At 41.6% G+C, this 23,619-nt stretch overlaps 1 protein-coding gene across 6 annotated transcripts in view; it reads left to right on the forward strand.

Moving 5' to 3' along the window:
- Window positions 1-23,619, forward strand: part of LOC149249383 (uncharacterized) — a 309,848-nt gene that overhangs the window by 49,871 nt on the left and 236,358 nt on the right. For 5 of the 6 annotated variants that reach the window (XM_089456235.1, XM_089456234.1, XM_089456232.1 and 2 more), the window contains 2 exons: window positions 7,802-7,938; window positions 8,066-8,135. The exons of the other annotated variant lie outside the window; for it this stretch is intronic. In XM_089456235.1, the coding sequence (XP_089312361.1) occupies window positions 7,802-7,938; window positions 8,066-8,135 (207 nt within the window). The remainder of the gene's footprint in view (window positions 1-7,801; window positions 7,939-8,065; window positions 8,136-23,619) is intronic. 6 annotated transcript variants of the gene reach the window in all.

Below are 23,619 nucleotides of genomic sequence, written 5' to 3' on the forward strand. Positions count from 1 at the left end.
GACTCAAAAACCTAAAAGGATGAAGAACATGCTTGTCTAGAAAAATAATAATAAACTTTCTTTTTCTTTTCTTTTGCTTTTTTTACATAGAATACATAGTGGTACAAATTATGAAGACCGAAACTAGTTACTTTCTCCAACAACTTGCACCTCCATCACCAACATCAGGTGGTGGTGACAACTTTTCTTGTCTTGCCTTTTGTGGTTCATCTTCATTGTCCTATGGGTAACCTGAACCCCCGCCTTTGAGAAATGGATTCAATTTCTTTGGATTTATTTTGGGCTTCTCTTCCTACATGTCTTGTGAAGGTTCTTCCTCTTTTAGTATCTGTTTTAGAGAAGTTAGTCATTCTGAAGGCCTAAGCATCCATTCCAAACCCATCTCTTTTCTCGCTGATTACATCTCCTGCTAGGTAGATTTTGTCTTATCGATTTCCTCCTCTGCTAAATATGTGGCCTCTCTTGTACTTTTTTTCTATCTTGGATTCACCATCAGTGTCACTTGATCTATTTTTCCGCCAACAAGCCCAAAAATCATTCCATTTCCTTATGCCTGCTTCCTGCTACTCGTTCTTATCATCATGTTCAAGAGATTGATCTCTTTTATTTACAGGAGTGTATAGCCATGTACATTGACTTTGGAGCACCTTCTCCTCCTCAAAGACGTGTTTTATGGCCGATACTTATTAAGATCAATGATAGGATTAAACCAAAATTCCTTCCAATCCTTCATGACCGCCTTGGGATAAGTCATCACTTTGGTGAGAAATTGTGCTGGTCAACAACTAGATTCCATTGCAATCCCTTAGGCTGGCAAGACGCACAAATCTGGCACCACTATAATATCTTAGGGAGATTTTTGCCCTAGGGTTTCTTAAATAACTAATGTTTCTCACACGGTTCCCTTGCTTGTTTAGTAAAACTAATTCATTCAAGTAATACAATGCATGAATAAACAAAATGATTTTCAATTTGCAGTACGACTCTTCCAACAACATGTAACAATATTCCATTCAATACAATATCATAATTCAATCAATCCAGGGATTTAGCAACAACTCCAGTTTAAGTTCCAAAATCCAACAAAATTTGACTAACAAACAATTATTCAAATGACCTGAAATATATTATACTGATCCACAACTTGCAATTCCTTGTAGGTTCTGATCAGAAGAGATATCTGAGTGGCTTCAGGATGAAGCCCTAATTCTGTTACGGGGAATTGACCAAGATGGACAGAACTTCAGAGTCGGGATCCGAGTTGACTCAGGATCACAACGAGTTGGTTAGATCGAACTCTGCTTCCGGATATACCTTAAATTGGCTTCTAAATTTCCCTGAACTCCTCTGAATTAGCCTCAGGGCTATTGTAATGTCTCAAAAAATGTTCGTCTATCACAAGCTTTGATCCGTCCTTAACTGACCTCAGGAAGGGTTCGCTTTTGATTGAATTTAACTTTCGTATAAGCTCAAGGGAACCTCCTCTATGCTCAAGAAACTCTCGCTAGTCTGTCACAGATTTATCTTGGTCTCAGGATGCCATCTACCTCAGAAACTCGTTACCTTTGCCTCAGGATAATTCGACCTTCTGCCTCAGTACAGATTCGACTAGCCTCAGGAGAAAATCAGATATCTTGCCTCAACCTTCCCAACATGATTTGTTGTCCTTCAAAACGATAATTTTCCTTGTTTGCTAGAACAAAAAAAGGTGACTAGGTAGGGTGGGATCATCTCCACGGAAACTAGTCAAAGAGAAATGGGGTCTTAAAACCCTTAGAGCCTCAGGCTCAAAGAAAAACAGAGATAAAATTGACCCAATCCAATGATGCTCAAATGATTCTAACCCTCTTGTATTTATAGATTTTCTTGAGGGGATTTTTCTCCTTAATTAATTAAGAGGGATTCATGAAAACCCCCAACTTTGGGCTTTTTGACCTAGCTTCTCCAGAACTTGCCCCCCTATTGCCCAAACATTGGAAGTTTTGGGGTTTCCCCTATATCCAAGACTATAACTTATGGGGATTGATAGGCTACTTCATCCTCCATTTGCCCATCAATTTATAGGGAACATTACACTGGACGAATAATAAACACATGGGAAAAAGCCTATCATGATCTCTATTCCCCTCATTAGCCATCACCTAGTTCCTAATCATTTCATGCTCTATCTAAATAAAGGAGCTTTTGAATGCTCTAGCCTCAATGAGCGATAAACTATGGCATTTTTAAGGGGTATTGGAAAATCATAAAGCAAGTTGGTCACCCAAGCTATGCAAGAAAGAAAAGACAATCATTGAAGTAAAAGGTGCACCAAAGGGGTGTGTCGTTGCATAGATTGTCACGACAACGCTCAGACCGGGGGCTGTCACCCTGATCTCCGATCTCTCCGTTTAAGCCTGTCTCCCGCGGCTAAGGGGGGTAGACCCTATGGGATGATGAATGACCAACTGGGGACCAGTTGGGTTGGGAGACACGAGGAAACAAGCACTAAATTGATTTTGTTAAGTTAACAGACCAGTGCCTTATGGAGTTAATGATTAAATGATTATTTACTAAATGTTGCAGAAATATAAACCATGTAGAGCAATCATTTATCATCAAATAACCCGAGTGATGCAAGATATCCAGTAAATTCACAATGCTTTAACAGTGATCCAGCAATTAAACTTAAAGAAAAATTAAATGCTTTAAATGATCATAAAATTTAAATGCTCATCAGTTACCACTCTCACATAGCTAACTTTAACTAAACATTTATGTGCATTTAGCTATAGAGAAATGGAACATAAACACTGCAAAAATCGCCAAAAATGAAATTTTCAATTTTTTATTAAGCTTTTTCAATTTTTTTTTTTTAATTTTTTAATTTTTAAATATTTTAATTTTTAATTTTTAATTTTCTAAGAATAAAACAAAACTAAAATCTTAATAAAACTAAAATAAATAAAACTTGAAACTATTCTAAATTAAACTTAACTAAATGAAACTTGAAATTATTAAAATTTAATCCTAAAATCAAATAAATTTAAACAAAAACTCGAAAAGAGGCCTAAATATCAACTTTTTATGATTTTTATTTTTTGATTTTGATTTTTTTTATCAATTAATTTATAAAGGTTAAAATAAAACAAATTAAAGTCCTAATCTAAACTAAACTAAAATAAACAAAGCTTGAAATTATTAAAATCTAATATAAATCTAAATTTTAAAATTAAAACTCTTTTATCAAAGCTAACGTGGAATAAATCAAAACCTAAATAATATCAACAAAACTTTGAACTAAGATAAAAATCAAAATCTAATAATACTAATCCTAAACTAAACTATACGCTAGATAAACAAAAGAAAAATTAAAACGTGATCTATGCTAAAAGTTAAACACTTAACAAAAGATGATCACTAACTAAATACAATTCAAAACCTGAAATCGAATTTTCACTTACGCCTTACTGCCTACGCATAATAAAAAAAAGAAAACCTAACCCGTCATACAAAAATCGTATAATTTCACCTACGCTGTCTCGTTTCACCGCTTTTTTTTTTGTGCGTGGGTGTGTGCAGGTTGATGGCCGACGTGCTCGATGGGCAGGAGGAACTCGACGGATTGCGTTTCTTTGTGCAGGTAGACAGGCGGGATCTACTGCGTGATGATGCTCAGCGTGGAAGCTTGGGCTTGCAGAGATGGATCTGCAGAACGCAGGTTTGAAAGGGCGGATGAGGGGTAGTATTTTAGACAATTCGACCGAGTGATGGGAAGATACAACAAAGAATAAGGCTGCGTGGATAGAGCGAATGGCACTGCGTAGAAATATTGAGGTTGTATGTAGCGGTGGAGCTGAGTGAGGGAGTGCGTGGATGAATTCGGTGGGTTTTGTGGACAGTGTGAGGAATAAAGGTTCTGGGCAGAGCTTGGAGATGGATTGATGGCTGCAACGCGGGAATTGGAGTGAGAAAATGGCAATCTGAAACCTGGCAACAATCTAGGAGCTCCACACAGCCTCCTTTTAAAGAAAAAATTTCGAAATATTTTTCCTGGAAATGAAATCCCTGCAGATTCTTCTTCAGATAAAATTTGAAAACCCTGGATTGCAGAAATAGTGCCCCTGCAAGAGATTGCCCTGATGCAATAGCAAGGGGCTGATCAAACCCTTGGACAACAAAAACAGCTTAGATAAATCCTCGGAAATCTTCAGAAAACCCTGCAACCTGTAATGGAGAGACAAACACCCAAAAATAATGTGTGCAGAAAACGAAACTAAAACCCTAAATCAGCTAAACAATTACAGTAATTACAACTTTTCGACTCTTAAACAGCCAGATTTATCAATAATCAACAATGATATTATCAAAATTCCAGATTTACTATGAAAAACTTCATAAATCTCTCATGCAATTCAGAAAAACAAACTTAAATGATAAACCTAGGATCGAAACTGGCTGGGCTCTGCAAGAGAATGCTTGCGGGAGTTGGCTGGTTCAGCCGAGAACTTCCCCAAACGCCCACTGATCTTCTCAATAAGGGTTTCCTGCACAACTCACTTCAACCATCAATAAAGAGGGAAAAAACAATACTAGATTCCAGATACAATGGAGATACCTGCCATTATTTCAGAAATATTATTACCATTCAAACCCTAGTAAGTGAACAAGATACCTGTGTTCAACAATACTCTACACCAAGCTATCACTAATGGCTGAGAAATAAAAGATATGCAGAAAATAAAACAACTCACAACACTTCAGGAGAGTAACACCAGCAAGATTTCAACCCCAAAGTCTTTCTTTATTAGCACCAGAAAAAGTTTACAAGAGAGCTTTCTTCAGCACAAGACTCACAGATCGAATCTTCTCAAATGACCCCTAGCACCCTATTTAAAGGAAAAATTCCCAACGGCTAGTTCGAGTGATCCATGTTAAAGTGATCTCGACCGTTGATGAGGATCAAGATATCTCTTAATCTCATCCATCGAATTTTTAATGCATTAAAAAATTGAAATTCTGCATTTATTTACTCAAAAATATTATTATTTTATTTTTAAGTTATTATTATTATATATATATATTTATATATATATTCCTTTTTTATTGTTTTTTATCTTTTCAATTTTTTTAATTTTTAATTTTTAATTTATTTTTAAATGGATCCTCGAACTTAGCCTTTGGAAAAATCACCTAGGACCTAGGACTTATGACTTATGAGGGGATTAAAACATTTTCTAACCCTCAAGACACTTTACATCATGACTTTTACAATTTTACATCTCAAGGGGGAAAACCCATTTGACATAGACCCTCATAAACCACCCAGTTCTGCGACACAACTATAATCTAGCAGATTAACACACTAGGATTCTCCTAAGATTCTAATGACAAAATCCATTCCGGCTTTGGGGTTAGGCTGAAGGAAAACTCTGCCGATCATGGATTGGTGAGACAAAAAACCTTCCGGAACGTAGATTATCACTAGAAAATTAGGTCCACCTAGGCAATTTACATACATGACTCGTATCTGCTAAGATTATTTACAATTCACACATGCAGATTGGGTTTACAACATAATATGATCAAGTCGACGATGACTGTCGAATGGCACGGACATGTTAATCAAGCGCTATCCCTTTTGCGAAGAAGAGGGGGTGTACTTGCTATGGGAAGTTGACACGTAGTGGTCAACAGGGTGGAAAAAGCAAGCTGAGGAAATGGATAACTCATGCCTCCATGATTTCTCCCTCTTATTATTATTATACTTAAGATGTTGGACCTCCTTCAGCGCGTACCATGGTTGTGGCATCTTCCTTGAAATATTTCCCACTCCATGATCACATTAATCACATGCATCTATGGATAGTTGGGAGTCGGGACTGCCTAGGAACTGTCTCCCCCCTTTGGGGCTTGGAAACACCTAATAGGGATAACTTCACAATCATCCCTAACACGAGTGTGGTAACTTGCTTACAAATCATCAACTAGAAAGACAATTGAAGGTGTATGAAGTATTTTTGTGCCTCTAACATTGAATATGGTCCACTATAATATTTCAATGGTTTTTGTCCCTAATGATATTGATCTCACTTCATCTTGAGGGTATGTTTTAGGTGGTTCATCATAGGTACATTGGATGTCTCGTGAGGGATGGCTTGATTCATTTCCAGCATAATGAAGAGGATGTCTTGCGCAACTTTGAGAGCATGACATTGCAGCCCCTATGTTGCCCCTCTAGAGATGAGCGTTGACCCTTTAAGAGCCTCCATATGGTTGTATGGCCCCTTGTACACCTCTAGATGCTAAAACATTGAGCCGAGAAGTCAGGACATTAGCTTTATTGATGATGTGCCCAGAGGGCCCAAGATGCCCCTAGGCTGGACTTATACCTACTTGATGGGCATTGCCTTGTTCCAGAGCCTAGATGAGGATGGAGATCACTTGAGATTCTTTGGGAGGGCTGGCACAATCCCTTTTGAGGCCAACACCTTGTTTTAAGTGTTATATCCCTTTTTGCCACCTTATGTCAACAAAAGGAATGTAGTGTCAACCATCTAAAGTTTCTGGTCTAAATGTGTTTCTCTTTCCCCTTGACTGTGCTCTTCTAGTATCCCGTCGCTTTCACAAGCTTGCCATCCTTTCACCCATCGCTCCATTGCAATTATACATCTTGGCACTTGAGTATACAACTTGCCTTCATCCTGGGAGCAATGGAGGTCACATTCTAGTATAGGTCATTCCTAAGGTGATAAGATCCTTGGGGGGCATTTAGCTTAAGATCCTTGGCTTACCTGATCCCTAAGCCCTAGTAGGGATGTCTCCCTTGTGTTGGATTGTGCCCTTTACTAAAGAGAGGGGAGTATTTGTTGAGGTGACAGTGGTGATACTCCCTTTTGTTGCGCATTGTCTAGGTCACATAGTGAGGCTTTGTGCACTAGGTGCTAGATTTTGCTGTAACAGGTTCAAATATGTATTACACTTGGTTGGATTTTGCTATGTTCACCCTTACATGCTATATACATGAGAAAACTTCGCATATTTAATGTCTTTGGGTTGGATTTACATTGTTGCACATGAATATATATTTTTTCCTTAAAATTTAGATATTATATGCATCTTTTATATGACTGGTCCTTTTTCCTGGATTTGGTGTGGTTTGAGATTTTGCTTTTACTGGTACTTAGCAATTTGGCAGAAGAATTTGGTCTCATTTAGGAAAATGAGTCTCCTAGGGGCGAGGCGAATAATATGACCATAATTGGAAGAATTATTGCATGATAGAATTGATATTATGCATCTTGATTATGGCAAGGGACAGGCTTACATGCATAAAAAAATGACATATCTGTAAGAAAAAAATGCCGAGATAAGTAGAGTACTATGATGCATAAGAGTTTGGATAGGGCCAACCTTAATACACTGTAGTACAAGTTACGTGTGGCACCTACTTCAGCATATTGAGCTGACCTATGAAGGGATAATTACTAGACACAAACTTTCTAGTTTGACGGATGAACTTACTAAGAATTATGTTCAATTTATATGGTAAGATTATTTTTGTAATTATGGTTTGGCCCACAGATTATTTTATATGCAATTTTTTTGAGTATTTATAATCTCTCATGTCACTAGATTATTGTTTGATTTTCTACTAGTGATCTCCTGTTTAGGATGTTTGTAAGCTTATACCTCTTGAAAAACTAGAGTTACAGACGGAAAAGTTTTGTTCCCTTATGCCATTGTTTCCCTTCTTCCTCTTCTTGCTTTACATCTGTTTTTTATGTTTAATTCAAATCACTACAAATTTTGCCCTTTACAGAATTCAATCCAGAAGATTGTCCAGTGGATTGTTCAAGACCATGTGAAAAAGTTTGTCCTGCTGATGCCATAAAATTTGGAAGTGCAACTGTTCACAGTGACGTGCCTTATAATGCTGCATCTCTTGCTAAGTTTCAGGTGTTTCTCAAAGCTTGGAAGCTGCACTAGCATAGATTTTTATTTCAACTGGCAAATGTTCCATCTTAGTTGTTTCATATTTAACATTGTGGTTTGCTGGCTAAGGTGACTGTTTTCGTATGTTAAGGGGGGAGTAATTAGTGAACGTTGCTATGGCTGTGGCCGTTGTCTTCCAGTTTGTCCTTACGACAAGATTAGTGAGTTCAGTTCATTCTTGTCTCATTTATTAGTTGCATTGAATATGTTATATCATTACAATATGATTGTTTCTCATCTCTAAGAAATGAAGTTTTGAAATTCTATTTTTTTCGACTTCTGAATTTCAAGAAACTAATGTTAAGGCATGGATATGCGAGATGAAGTTCCGATCATTTCAAGGGGGTACTGAACTTTTGGTGTTCCGAATTTCAAGCCACTAATATGAAGACAAAGTGGATCTATCTATAAAACAGTAATGTTTGGTAAAAAATAGTTGGTATGTATTGCCAGGTCAAAATTAACAAATAATATCACTATAGTGAGGTCAAGTGGAAAAAAAAATGTGCTCTAACTTTTCTTCATTCAACATCTCTAAGACTCAGAAATTTTGCTTTACATTCCTATTGGTTTATGCAAACACCATTATCCAATTACTCTTCAAAAATAGAGGGGAAAATGGCATTAGCAACAAAACCAAACTCCGTGCTTGCTACCATCCTCTTGTGGGAAACCAGAAACTGTGGAAATTATGCTAAGTTGATTTGTTTTGGATTTAACACTTAGCTAGATTCAATAAAATTGATTTTAATGCCAATTGTAGCAACTCCAACAATAATAGTAAATACCTTACCCCGTTCTCAAGGGAGGTTTGGGGTCTGGGCCTTGTTACCGCTCAAACTAGCAGGGGTCCTAAAAGGGGATTCTTGAAGGACTACTACTAGGCTACGGGAAACAATGGAGCAATAGCCCACTGTCACCTCGGCTAAGGCTCTTTGCTCTTTACGGGCTTTCATCGATGGGAGGAGACCCATTATGATAAGGATCACGAAATGGATGGACCAAGGATAAGGTGAAGGGTGATCCTGGAAGCCTATTCACAAGAGAGGCTCAAATATATGGCTTGCTTGCTTTGGGAAGGCAAGGTTGTAAGCTCTCAAGGAAGGGCTGAAGGTGAAATTCAAGGTTTAGGTTTAGGGTATGTATCTTATAATGGAGGTCCCTAAGCCTTGAAATTCTTGTGAAAGCTTGGATTCCAAGTGATCCTTGAAGGATTATTCTTAATAGCGTATGGGACCACACGGGACCAAGTGGACCCGGGGTTAGGTCAAGGGGGGAGGGGTTAGCCACTGAGGATATACTTGACCTTTTTCAGAGGGAGAAAGGGATCAAAGGAAGAATTTTTAGTGCAAGACAATGTGAGGATCCCAGTGCGGTCCTTAGCCTAAGGAAATCAAGGGCAAGATTGATCTTGAGGCTAGGGCTTGAGGTATCTCACAATCCGATCGTCAGAATTGCTTCAAACTTTGAGGGTGCCTAGGAGAAACCCCAGTGCAAAAGATGCCAAGAAATCAATTTTTTTCAGTGGGTGGTTTGCAAGAAAAATGATGCCCTAGGATTCCTAGAGGGCTAGACCTAGAAAAGAAAAGGTGAGAGAAGGAAAATAAGTTTAAGGTGATCACATCTATGGTGGACCAGTGCCTAAGCCTTTGGGGAGATTTGGAGACAAGAGTAATTGTGACTATGGATATTGAATTTTCTATCTCAAGGAGGCCTCAAAGACAACTTTGCATATCGTTAGGGCAACAACAAAAATAGCTTTATACTTTGTTTTGCAAAATTGATGGCTTATCAAGATGAATTTTAATGAAGAAGCATCTCTAGTAACATTCATTCATAATACATGGTCCATACATGAAGCATCACTGTTTAGAAACCGAATTTGCACAACTTCGCATAAATGGATGCAGTAAATTAGCCCTAGTATAGTGAAATCCCAACAACAATGTATGTGACAAAAATAGAAAGATAAGATAACATTAAATTGCACTTACATGTATTAAGAGTATATCCAACCATATCAAGAAGCTCCAAGACAAGAGAAAATAATCCAAACATCAAAATTCATTCCATGCTCCCAAATTCGTCCTCCAAAAAGGATAGCGAAGTTCTCTAGAGAGATACAATTCCAATCCAAGTGATGATGCTAACATGAATTCACATCACTTGTATTTATACACTTCTAATGAGTTCGATTTAGCTAATTAGGCCTACTTTATCCCCTATAATAAAATAATGTGCAAAATAACTAACTTTTGGTGACAAGTGTTGATTTTCGGTAGCATTCGATGTGCAAGTCTCAAAATTTGCAGGGAGGCTTAGACACATGCATTCTCCAATACACATAAATCGTTTTGGGAAATTCCATCCGGAGACAGTTTTAGTAAAATAATTAATTATTTTTAATGGAGGCCTAAGTCTAAACTTAGGGAATTAAAATAATTAAAGGGTATTAATCTAACTGTGGGTGAAACTTCTAGAAGAAGACAAAGATCAAGCCAAAATGATCTGAGCCATTGATTAGAATCTAATCTGGGCCATTGGTTCTCAACAGAAGGATTATAAGAGGAGGCTTGATGGGCATTTGGAAAACACATCGAGTTGAGATCAGAAGATCAAATTTCTGAAGCACAACAATTGTCAGGAAGAGAATTCGAAGTGATCTTTTGCAGTGAGGGGCAGGGATAGTTCTGGTTGGAGATTTCTCCTGATCCGGGAATACTCAGCAGAGAAGGCAGAGAGAGATCCAGGAGAGGCAGCGCAGAGCCAGAGAGGTTGACGCAGGGCCACGCAGAGGCAACGCAGAAGCCTAGAGGGGATCCGTAAATTTGCTGGAGAATTGATTTCCAGAGCTAGAAGCTGGGGTGTGAGACTGGGAGGGCAAAAGTCGAACTCTCAGAGGAGAATCAGTGAGCCAGGAGGAGTGACGCAGACCCCAGTAGCTGTGACGCAGGGCCTACGCAGGGATTGCGTAGAGACTGCACAGAGGTAGCCAGGGACTGGCTATTCAGTGGCTGGATCAGCCATGATTTCTAGTGATAGTGTGAGGTAATCTCACTTATCTCTCTGTCAGTGATATTCCCTATACTGGATAGCCGATAGGGCATCCAGAGATTGTATTCAGAATTACTACTGCATAATAATAAAACCCTCAGAGCTGCAACACCGATTTTCCTGCATTGGGTTTTTCTGGGGACATTTGTCCAAAAATAACTGTGTAGATGTGTTGTGTATTTTTTTCTTCTTCAGTTTCTTGTTTCCGCATTTTATTTAAATGGTGAAGGCTGCAATGTATTAGTTTTGGTGTTTACTATATGAAACAATAAATAATTTTGTTCAGTAATTAACAAATAGAAGAAACGTAATTAGTTGTTGCAGTGGAAATTTGGGCTTCCAAATTTTCACATGGTATTAGAGCTAGGTTAAACAAGAGAGCAGCGTTGGAAGAGCCCAATGCTGAAGGAAGAAGGGAAGTCGAAGTGCCGCATAGGCAACAAATCAAATCCCTAGAGGGAGTGCACAGTTCAGGCCAGGAGGGCAAGATTTTCGTGGTAAATCTCTCTTTGAGTGAGTCGACAGAGAGGTAGGATTTCCAGATCGAGATTTGTCAGCGGTAGAGGGAGCAGCGCAGCAAAAGCTTCAACGAAGAGGGGTTCCTGGTGTGACGCAGTTTTCTGCAAGCAATTGCTAGGCAGAAAGACATCAGAAGAAAGAGAAGACACTTGAGGGAGTTTCTTCCTGAGATAATTCCTAGCCAGGGAATTCAAATTCTCATTTATTGAGCAGCAGCAGGAGAGAGGAGGTCTTTCGAATTTTTCGAGTGGCAGAAATGACAACGAGTGGGTTGAGAGGTCAGGATCGGTTGGATGGTGCATCGAACTATGTGATTTGGAAGGCAAGGATGTCATGCCTTTTGGATGAACATCTTCTCAAGACCTACGTCGACAGTGTGGTAGTTGTACCCACAAATTCAGATCCGCTCAAAAAGTACAAGGGAGAGATGGAAAAGACAAAGAGAATGATCCTCGACAGAGTGAAGGATCATGTGGTCTGTCACATTGCTGGCAGAGGGACTGCCAAGGAGATGTGGGATGCATTGTTGACGCTATATCAAGGATCTTCCGAGCAGTGGAAGATGTACTTAGAGCAGAAGATGAGGTCCACGCAGATGTAGAAGGGGGAACGCATTGATTCATTCCTTGCAAAGCTTCAGGAGACCCGAGATGAGCTAGCAGCTGTGGGGTCTACACCTCAGTCTTCCGAGATGGTAAGACTAGCCCTCAACTCAGTTTCAGAAGAGTGGCAGGTATTTGTCCAGAGCATATCGGGCAGGGAGAACTTGCCGGAATGGGAAGGAATGTGGGCAGCTCTTAAGCAAGAGGAGCTGAGGAGAGACTTGGTCAAATATAAACTTGACGGAAGCAGTAGCAGTGGGTCGAAGCCCAAGGAGGAGGAAGAGAATTCAACCCTCGCATCCAAGGGGCAGTGGAGGAAGAAGAAAGACGTCTCGTGTTGATTTGGGGTAGCATCGGATGTGCTCTAGCCACGAAATTTGGTGGAGAGGTTAGGGCACATGAGATCTCCAATACCTAGAAAGGGTTTGGGCAGATTCTAAACAATTTGAGAGATATTAAAATAATTAATATTTTTAATGGAGTCCCTAAGTCTAAACTTAGGGAAATTAAAATATTAATGTGAATTAATATAAAACTGTGTTAGAATGGTCCAAAAGACATGGATCAAGCTAGATCTAATCTTAGCCGTCGATTAGAGACTTAATCTCGGCCGTTGATATGTCAATGAGAAAAGTATAAGAGGAGGCTTGAGGGTCACTTGGAGAATACACCAGAGTGATCAGTCATTCTATTCTCTAGAGCAAGGTTTGCTAAGAGAGATAGAATCAGTGATCAGTTGCAGCGAGGGGTAGTGAGTATGATGCAGAGACGCAGGGATAGTGCCAAGAGATTAGCGCAGAAGCAGAGAGAGGCAGACATAGAGCCAGAGGGAGCCACGCAAAGGCAACAGAGACTGCGCAGAGCCAGAAGGGCCTGCGTCATCCACACAGAGGCTGCAGGAGTGACGCAGAGAGCCAGAGAGGTTACGCAGAGCCTTAGTAGGCTGACGCAGAGGATTTCAGGCTGACACAGAGGCCGATAGGGCTGACGCTGGGCTTCAAATTGTGCTGGAGAGGGATTTCGTGGAGTAGGCTTTCCGAATACCTGCTTCCGAAGAGATGTATTGTTGTCAGATTTTTTATCTCTGTTGGGTTAGCCAGTTTGGCACCCATTGTACTAAGAAAAGAGCTGCTTAATAATAAAACCCTCAGATAGCTGCACTAGTTTTTCCGCATTGGGTTTTTCCAAGGACATTAGTCCAAAAATAATGTTGTCATTTGTGTGCTTGTTTCTGTTTCCTTCAGTTAATGATCTGTAATATGTTGAGCATGCATTTGTATTTATTTTCAGTATTTACATGGTAAATAACTTGTTAATTAACAAAACAAGTAGGTAGGAATAAATCAGTAAAGTGCATGGAGGGTTTTTAACTGGTAGACTTAGAAACTTCAACATCTCGAAGATTAAAAGCTTCAGGTGTGGTGAACTTGGTCACTACGCAACACAGTGTCCTCTCAGGAAGAAGGACAAAGATGAGAAGCATGATCTGAAAGCTTGTTAGTTTTAGGGTATGTTCTATGCTTAGAGCAATTTATTTCAATTTTCATAGTTAGCTCAATATCTTTTTCAAACTAGCAATCACATCAGCATTAAAGTAAACTGCAGATAGAACATAAACATAAATCGCAGAAGACAAGCCAAGACAAAAGGACACAAGATGTGGCGCTAGCCAAGGACAAACCCCAGTGTGGGGAAACCCTTGATCAATTCTTCTTATATGTTCTTCAATAGTTCAGCAGAGAGAGAGAGATAGTACATTTACAACAGAAGTCAACACTTTGACTTATCTTGATAAGAACATAGATCATCTCTAAGAAGATGATACATGAGATCAGTTGAAGACATGCTGCTTCAATTGATTCTCAAAGGTGACTCCTTCGCCTATCATCGTGCTGCATCTTGTCATCATGCTGCACCTCACCGTGCTGCACCATGCTGCACCCATCATCACAATGTTGCATCTTATCATGCTTCATCAATCGTGACAGTACCCATTACTGTACTACATCATGTACCCTCATGTGCCATTGCTACACCTTGTTTTGCCACCATGTACTTGTTGCACCTTGCTTACCATACTGCTAGCCTAATTGCTATTGTAGCCCCATTCTTGCTGCTGTCCCAATGCTTACTGCTGTCCATGTGCCTTTGCTGCCATGTCACAGCTATCCCATGTATTTATACAACACTATGTACCTTGCTGTCCCATGTATCTATACAACACTATGTACCTTGCTGTCCAATATATCTTGACAACACTATGTACCTTGCCCCATATATCTTGACAGCACTATGTACCTTGCTGTCCCATATGTCTTGATAGCACTATGTACCTTGCTGTCCCATATATTAACACTGTTGTATTAGTTGCCTTCCTGTCCCATGCATCTAACTATCAATCCACAAACAACCCTCAATTCGTTGCATGCTACTGCTAATTTCTGCCTCGGGTTTTGTGCATGTACTTGATTGGTTAGGGCACACCAACAAGCCTAATGTATAGGGAGAATACCCTATTTGCCTCGTTGTCCTTAGAGATGACCGCAGCCTAGTTAGGAGGTCCCTTCTCTCCCAACAACTGCCGTAATAGTCCCTTACTGTGTCCCTATAAACAGAGATATACACCCCAATATCATGCATAAAACAATCATGAAACTCACCACTAGTCTGCACCCTGATTTGCACGGTAACACTGCTCCAATGTGTCGCCTCAAGCCATCATTCTTGCCTTATGCAATGACTAAGAGCTGCAAGTCTTCTTCTCTAAAATCCGCACCCAAAACAGTCCACAAACTCGGACCTGCCTCAGCCTTCCTTGCTCCAAATTCACACTATATTTCAGACCTTAGGATTGCATTAAGGCATCTTGCGTTAGGGTTGCTTTAGGTCTGCATTAGGGCAGCCTTTAGATTTGCGTTAGGGCAACCTTCTATCTGTGTCTAGGGCAGCCTTCCATCTGCATCTAGGGAAACCTCCCATGTGTGTCTAAGGTAGCCTTCCATCTGTGTCTAGGGCAGCCTTCCATGTGTGTCTAGGGCAGCCTCTCTTCCTCCAACGTTTAGGGCTTCCACTCCTAGATTTCTCTTCCACTAAAACCCAAGACAAGTGGAGAGAAATCAAGATAGAAGTGTGTGTGAAATGACTCTCAAGTCATCTCCTTTTATACTAAAACGTTGAGCACATGTGGGGTTTATTTGGTTGTTGGCCGACCTTGACGAATTGTCTTATAACACAAATAAATTCATAACTCCATGAATACTTATCGGAATCGGATGATCTTTAGATCAATCCTACACCTCTTGATGAGAGGGATCCAAGAAAAATATCAGCTACCATAAATAAGATGACCCACATGGAGTTTGGCCCTAGTTGCCAATTTTAACACTCCCTCTCAACTAGGGAGAACTCCATCCACTGATCCATATGTCTGATTGTACTATCTCTGCCATTAGTGCCTTGCACTACTCTTCTCTGCTCTGCTTTGCTGAACCATGAAGAAGAAGAATTGATCGAGAATGTCTCATACCATTTTCTACTGACCCGAAGTCAGTTCCATATGAAGAGAGTGTGTCATATCACTCTTACTGACTCGAATTCAGTTTTATTGATCTTAGATCAATATCACAAGAGAGTGTCTCAAACCATTCATACTAATCTCGGATCAGTTTCATTGATCCCAGACCAATGGAGGTCATCCTAGCATAGGGAGTACGATAGATACAACGATGCGTCCATCGATAGTACTACTATGGTCCCTAACCCCATTTCCCTGCTCATTGATTAGATGAGAGGTACTTCCCATGAGTCCCAGACTGCATGGGTAGGATGCCTCAACAGGAGAACTAACCATCCTATCCACAGGAGAACGAATCATCCTACCCCACAGTCGCCACGAGAGAACTAATCATCCCGGCCCACAGGAGAACTAATCATCCTGTTTCACAGTTGCCATGGGATAACTAATCATCCCGACCCACAGGAATCATCCTGTTCCACAGTTGCCACGGGAGAACTAATCATCCCGGCCCACAGGAGAACTAATCATCCTATTCCACAGTCGCCACGGGGTATCACAGGGGAAGGTTGAACCTGTCATCCTGTACATAGCGCACCACCAGGGGAGGGTGAGTCGCCCTGTGGTCGTATGTTGCTCCAGTAAGTACCCCAAGCCCCCCAAAGCTCCTAGAGCTCAATGCATGCAACATGCAAGACCCTTATAAGAAGGTCTCTCAACGACTCCAAGTCGTTCGGGAAAGTCATAGATTTGACCTTTCCCCGGGGCTTTGACAAAATTTCTGCGACCTGTACATCAGTCTCAATGCGATGGAGCCTCCTCACTCATCGACTTACCATATCCCAGATAAGGCAGTATCTGATGTCTCTCTGCTGGAGCAATCATCGAATGCGGGATTCCTCAATAATCGAATACCCCCTCTAGTTGTCACAGAGAATCACAGTGGTATTCATCATGTGTACAAATAGCTCACTTAAGAGCTTCTGCAACCAGGCAGCTTCACACGAGATCATACTCGTAGCTATGTATTTGGTCTCGGCAGTGCTTATAGCAACTGACTTCTGTTTCCTGCTCATCCATGATATCGAAGCAGAATCCAAAGAGAACCAGCACTGAGAATTGCTCTAGTGATCCTCCACACTGTATGCCCAGTCAACATTCGAATAATCATGCAGTTTCATATTTCCGATAGTGTATCTCAATCCATGAGAAATTGTGCCCCGAAGATATCTCAGAAGATTCTTGGCACTAATCCAGTGAGGCTCAACCAAATATGAGCTCACCATGCTAACTGCAAAACATATATCCGGACGGAAGTTCACAAAGAACATCAATGCAAATGAGTTTATGAAACTCAAAGGCATTTACCAAATCTAGTCCGTCATCACCACCATATAACTTCTGAAAGTTAAGATCCTCGAAGTAGTCACTGGCTTGCAGTTTACCATTCCACATCCGGAATCCAACTCCCTCTTACTTCTGCAAGTGAGAGGGTCTGCACCTGTCAGAAATAGGTCGTCCTCAGAAGGTGTCGGTATGAGAGGTCTATCATCCACAACCTTCGAGCAATGGTTTGGATCGGTTTCACTCCTAGTGAATCTCAGCTTCATCAGATAGCTATCAATCCTCTCATACTATGCCCGAGGTGTTTTGCTTCAAGCCATAGACGGCTTTCTTCCACTTGTATACATGAGATTCCCGATCATGAATCTCAAACTCCTCGAGTTGTTTCAAACCTGTGGACCTGCTACATGAGGGGAATGGTCCCCTTCTAAGATTTTCCTTCGGTACATCTCAGACATGTACCTTCATGCTCCTTTTGAATTCAGGTATCCCTGTCGTCATCTTTCCATCGATGAATGCCACTCTGAAACCTTTGACTTCCATTGCCGAAATGGACACTAGGTTTTTCTTGCGATCAGGTACATAAAAGAGATTTTGTAAATGAATCAAGTTATCCTCATTCAATTGAGGAGTAACATCCTACACCCTTTTCGGAATAGGTGGCATCGGCTCCAAGTATAATCCCACGATTGTTTCCATCTCTACCAGATTCGAGACAGCACCCTTCTATCCGATGAGGTGCCTTGAAGCACTACAATCAATAAGCCAGATTCCCAAAGAATTTGAAGGAGAGGGCCAATACAAGATAACGCTTCTTTATCTTATCAGAAACAACATTTGATTCTTCATACCTGGGGTTCCTTGCTTTCATTGAAGAGTCGGTTGTATCCTCGATGACCTGCAGTACCTGTCATTCCTCTGATCATTGAGGATGTCCCTGGAATGATTGTTGTCATCATCAAGTAATGTGTCCCTGCCAGCCAAACACTCCTTCGCATAATGGCCGAACTACCTTTCCTTCCATCCTTAGATCCGGACTTCCCATAGGCAAACAGGGTATTCTCCCTATACGTTAGGCTTGTTGGTGTGCCCTAACAGTCAAGTACATGCATAGAACCCTAGGCAGAAATCAGCAGTAGCATGCAGCGAATTGAGGGTTGTTTGTGGACTAATAGTTAGATGCATGGGACAGGAAGGCAACTAATACAACAGTGCTAATATATGGGACAGCAAGGTACATAGTGCTATCAAGACATATGGGACAACAAGGTACATAGCGCTGTCAAGATATATGGGGCAAGGTACATAGTGCTGTCAAGATATATGGGATAGCAAGGTACATAGTGTTGTATAGATACATGGACAGCGAGGTACATAGTGTTGTATAAATACATGGGATAGCTGTGACATGGCAGCAAAGGCACATGGACAGCAGTAAGCATTGGGACAGCAACAAGAATGGGGCTACAATAGCAATTGGGCTAGCAGTATGGTAAGCAAGGTGCAACAAGTACATGGTGGCAAAACAAGGTGTAGCAATGGCACATGAGGGTACATGATGTAGTACAGTAATGGGTACTGTCATGATTGATGAAGCATGATAAGATGCAGCATTGTGATGATGGGTGCAGCATGGTGCAGCACGATGAGGTGCAACATGATGACAAGATGCAGCACAATGATAGGCGAAGGAGTCACCTTTGAGAATTAGTTGAAGCAGCATGTCTTCAACTAATCTCATGTATCGTCTTCTTAGAGATGATCTATTCTCTTATCTAGATAAGTCAAAGTGTTGACTTCTGTTGTAAATGTACTGTCTCTCTCTCTCTCTGCTGAACTATTGAAGAACATATAAGAAGAATTGATCAAAGGTTTCCCCACATTGGGGTTTGTCCTTGGCTAGCGCCACATCTTGTGTCCTCTTGTCTTGGCTTGTCTTCTGCGATTTATGTTTATGTTCTATCTGCAGTTTACTTTAATGCTGATGTGATTGCTAGTCTGAAAAAGATATTGAGCTAACTGTGAAAGTTGAAATAAATTGCTCTAAGTATAGAACATACCTAACGTTAACACAGTGCTAGCAGCAACACGGATGCAGAATTGAGAGGGAGTTGTAGTACGAATGTAGTGTTGACAGTGGCAAGGTCAGCGACAGTACATATGCAACATTTGCATAGTAGTTGGTGGACAGGATATTAGACATCATCAGTGCAGAAGGAGATGTTACAGACCAGAGTGACGCTTTAGCAGGGTGCATTGTTAGAGCACATTCCTCGCTAAGAGGGAGTGTTGATTTCTGGTAGCATCGGATGTCCTCTAAGTCTCAAAATTTGCAGGGAGGCTTAGACACATGCTTTCTCCGATACCCAGAAATCATTTTGGGAAATTCCACCCGGAGACAGTTTTATTAAAATAATTAATTATTTTTAATGGAGGCCTAAGTCTAAACTTAGGGAATTCAAAATATTAAAGAGTATTAATCTAACTGTGGGTGAAACTTCTAGAAGAAGATGAGGGTCGAGCCAAAATGATCTTAGCCATTGATTAGAATCTAATCTAGGTCGTTGGTTCTCAACAGAAGGATTATAAGAGGAGGCTTGATGGGCATTTGGAAAACACATCGAGTTGAGATCAGAAGATCGAATTTCTGAAGCACAACAGTTGCTGGGAAGAGAATTCGAAGTGATCTTTTGCATTGAGGGGTAGGGATAGTTCTCGTTGGTGATTTCTCCTGATCCGGGGATACTCTGCAGAGAAAGAAAAGAGAGATCCAGCAGAGGCTGCACAGAGCCAGAGAGGCTGACGTAGGGCCAAGCAGAGGCAGCACAGAGCCAGAGAGGCTGATGTAGGGCCATGCAGAGGCAGCACAGAAGCCTAGAGGGGATCCGTAAATTTGCTGGAGAATCGATTTCCAGAGCCAGAAGCCGGGGTGTGAGACCGGGAGGGAAGAAGTTGAAGTCTCAGAAGCAAATCGATTAGCTGGGAGGAGTGACACAGACCCCAGTAGCTGTGACGCAGGGCCTACGCAGAGGTTGCATAGAGATTGCATAGAGGTAGCCAGGGGCTGGATCAACCAGGATTTCCAGTGATAGTGTGAGGTAATCTCACTTATCTCTCTGTCAGTAATATTCTTTGTATTGGATAGCCAACAGGGCATCCAGAGATTGTATTCATAATTACTACTGCATAATAATAAAAACCTCAGAGTTGCTGCACCGGTTTTCCCGCATTGGGTTTTTTCGGGGACATTTGTCCAAAAATAACTATGTAGATGTGTTGTGTATTTCTTTCTTATTCAATTTCTTGTTTCCGCATTTTATTTAAATGGTGAAGGCTGCAGTGTATTAGTTTTGGTGTTTACTGTAGGAAACAATAAATAATTTTGTTTAGTAATTAACAAATAGAAGAAACGTAATCAATTGCTGCAGTAGAAATTTGGGCTTCCAAATTTTCACAACAAGCCCACCAAACTAGCTTATAAACAAAAGAATAAGCCTCTCAAGAGGTTGAATGACCAATAGTACATGTCGTTGGGCCTTCTAAGAGGCCTAATGAAGTCCATAGGTGCCAAAATGTGAAATATGATTCCCGAAAGTAGTGAACAAGGGGTTGGCCCTTTGTTTTCCAAATAATAAACTTGTGGTGCTCCCAATGGGTGTGGGGGCACACAAGTGTCCTCATGGGTCTCCAAATAGATTGAATATGCCTGTAGACCATCTACAAGGGCTCAGATGATGGTATAAGTGATGCCACATCATCATACAGGTCCTTGGTCATTTGCCAAGTGCATGATACAACTTTGGGGCTGACTAGGCATGGTGAACCAGGTGCATCTTACTCATCAATAGATGAAACTCGAGCAATCTTTGAACATATTTGGGGATCCATGGAATGTTGTCTACTGCTGTGGAGGCCCATGGCTCTCTACACACACCCTAGTGTGCTAATGTAGCCCTCTGTGGAATTTCTAAGTTTAACCCGTTAGAAATTCTTCTTGTATTATTTGATTTATTTCTTCCTACTTGTTCAATTACTTAACAAACTATTTACCATGTAAATACTGAAAATAAATACAAGTACAGTATCAACACATACAGATCATCAACTGAAAGTAAACAAGCACACAAGTGACATCGTTGTTTTTGGACTAATGTCCTCGAAAAAACCCAATGCGGGAAAACTGGTGCAACTATTTAGAGGGTTTTATTATTATGCAATTTCAGAATACAACCTGGGTGCTAGAAATGGCTCACCCAACAGAGAATGCCCTCGGCAGTAGTACCTCTCAGTCGGAGACAGATATTCCGGCTAAATCATCGGATGAACGATCCCACAACAACAATGCAACTTCTGTTGCTCTGCGTGCCTCTGGTAAGGACTGCGTCACCCTATCTGGCTCTTTGGCTCCCAGTATGTCCCACGAAATCCTCCAGTGCTGCCTCTAGGCCCTGCGTCAACCTCTCTGGCCTCTGCGTCAGCTTCTAGAGCCTCTGCGTCAGCCCCTAGACCCTCTGCGTCTCACATGCTGGCCTCTTTGGCTCTGCGCAACTCCTGGTTGCCTCTGCGTGGCCTCTAGCTGGCTCTGCGTCAACCTCTCCCGGCTTTGCACTGATCCTCCTGGTACTAACTCTGCCTCTCTGCTATTTAGTCACTGCCCCTCAGTTGTAACTCAGATCACTCACTCGATTTCCTCAGCAAACCCTGCCCCAGAAAATCGAATTCTTGATCAACTTGGTGTGTACTCCAACTGACCCTCAAGCCTCCTCTTATACTCTTCTCGTTGGTCCATCAACGACCGAGATTAAATCTCTAATCAACGACTAAGATTAGATTTGGCTTGATCCATGACTTTGGGACCCTTCTAACCCAGTTTTATATTAATACCCATTAATATTTTATTTTTCTTAAGTTTAGATTTAGGAACTCCATTAAAAATATTATTTATTTTAATATCTCCCAAATCGGTTAGAATCTGCCCAAGCCATTTATGGGTCTTGGAGATGTCACGTGCTTTAGCCTCTCCACCAATTTTCATGTCTAGAGCACATCCGATGCTACCCCAAATCAACACTCCCTCTTAGCGAGCATTGTGCTCTAGTAATACTCCACACTGAGTATCACCCTGATCATCTAGCATCGGTTCCTGTGCTGATGCTAGGCCTCCCGCCCAACATCCTTTGCATCACTGCATCATGTACTGCTGTCCATGACCCTGCCACTGCCACTGCTGCATCCGTACGATAGCTCCTTCTGCATCTGTGCTACTGCTGGTCCATATACCCAGCACTACATCCCCTTCTCCTCACGCTGCATCGTGTTGCCCATAGCACTAAAACCCAGTTATTAAGAAGGAAGTAACTGATCCACCCAACTCTGACATCCCTGTCAGGCTAGAGACTCTCTTGATGCTGAAGCTCCCTCTGCCGCTAACAAGTGTTCCCTCTACTGACCTCTACGCTGCTGCAACAACTCCATGCATCTCGCACCGTTGCACACCTCTCTGTGCCATTCTGCACTGGTGCAACACTCCCGTGCCTCTCGCACTGTTGCATCCTACTATCCTCTGCGCTATCTCAGGACTTCTGCACTGTAGCACTCTCTGCCGCTCCATTCGCATTCATCTCTACCGACATCTGCTAGTCCTGCTACTCCTCCTCCGGGCTCCCGTAGCAAGGTATAATCCAAGAGGTTGGGTACCTCGAGGATCTGCCCTTCATCGCCTGTAGTCCGTCTGACTACAGCTCGATGTCTCCCCACTTTCTTTCAAGTTGCACATGAGCACTCATGGCACAGTCGTCATCCTCCTCGACTTCTTTCTCCGCCCTCGCTGGCACTGCCTTGGTCTCGGAAGCCTCTCCCTTGCTCTTCTTCCTCGGACACTGGTTCGCATAGTGACCCAGTTCCCCACAATGGAAGCACTTGACCTTGGAGAGGTCCTTCTTCTTTCTCTTCTCCTGCTTTCCCACAGATGCGAGAGTTGCATCTTCTTCTTCCTCCTTGATTCTGACCCCTTTTCCGCTATCCCTCGCCTTGGTCACCCGTCTGATCTCTTCTTGACGAAGAGCCGCCCATAGTTCCTCCCAATCTGGAAGGCTCGACCTGCCCAGTATGCTCTGGACAAATACCTCCCAATCCTTTGAGACTGCGTTCAATGCGGTCCTCACCATCAATTCCTGATTCGGCGTGGCCCCTATGGAAGTTAGCTGGTCACAGATCTCCTTCAATCCACTGAGGAAGACATCTATCTGCTCTCCCTTCTGCATCTGGTATGACCGCAACTGATTTTCAAGTAACATCTTCCTCTGCATGGAAGTATGCTGGTACAATTTCTTCAGGGCATCCCACATCTCATTTGCTGTGTCCTTCTCGACAATATGTGGCACCACATGATCCTTGACCCCATCAAGGATGATGCACTTCGCCTTGGCCATTGCCTCCTCGTACTTCTCATTTTCAGCTGGGTCAACTGGGATCGCTATTGTTTTCAAGGCGAAGTCCTTGATGCGATATCTGTCTAGAATGGACAAGATCCTGGCCTTCTAGACCATGAAGTTGGATGCTCTGTCCAACCTATCCTGATCTCTCAGTCCATTCACGACCATTATGCTGCTC

This window comes from Pinus tabuliformis, chromosome 7 (genome assembly GCF_031772625.1).
Source record: "Pinus tabuliformis cultivar Carrire ecotype Pingquan chromosome 7, CPIR1, whole genome shotgun sequence".
Taxonomy (NCBI): Eukaryota; Viridiplantae; Streptophyta; class Pinopsida; order Pinales; family Pinaceae; genus Pinus; species Pinus tabuliformis.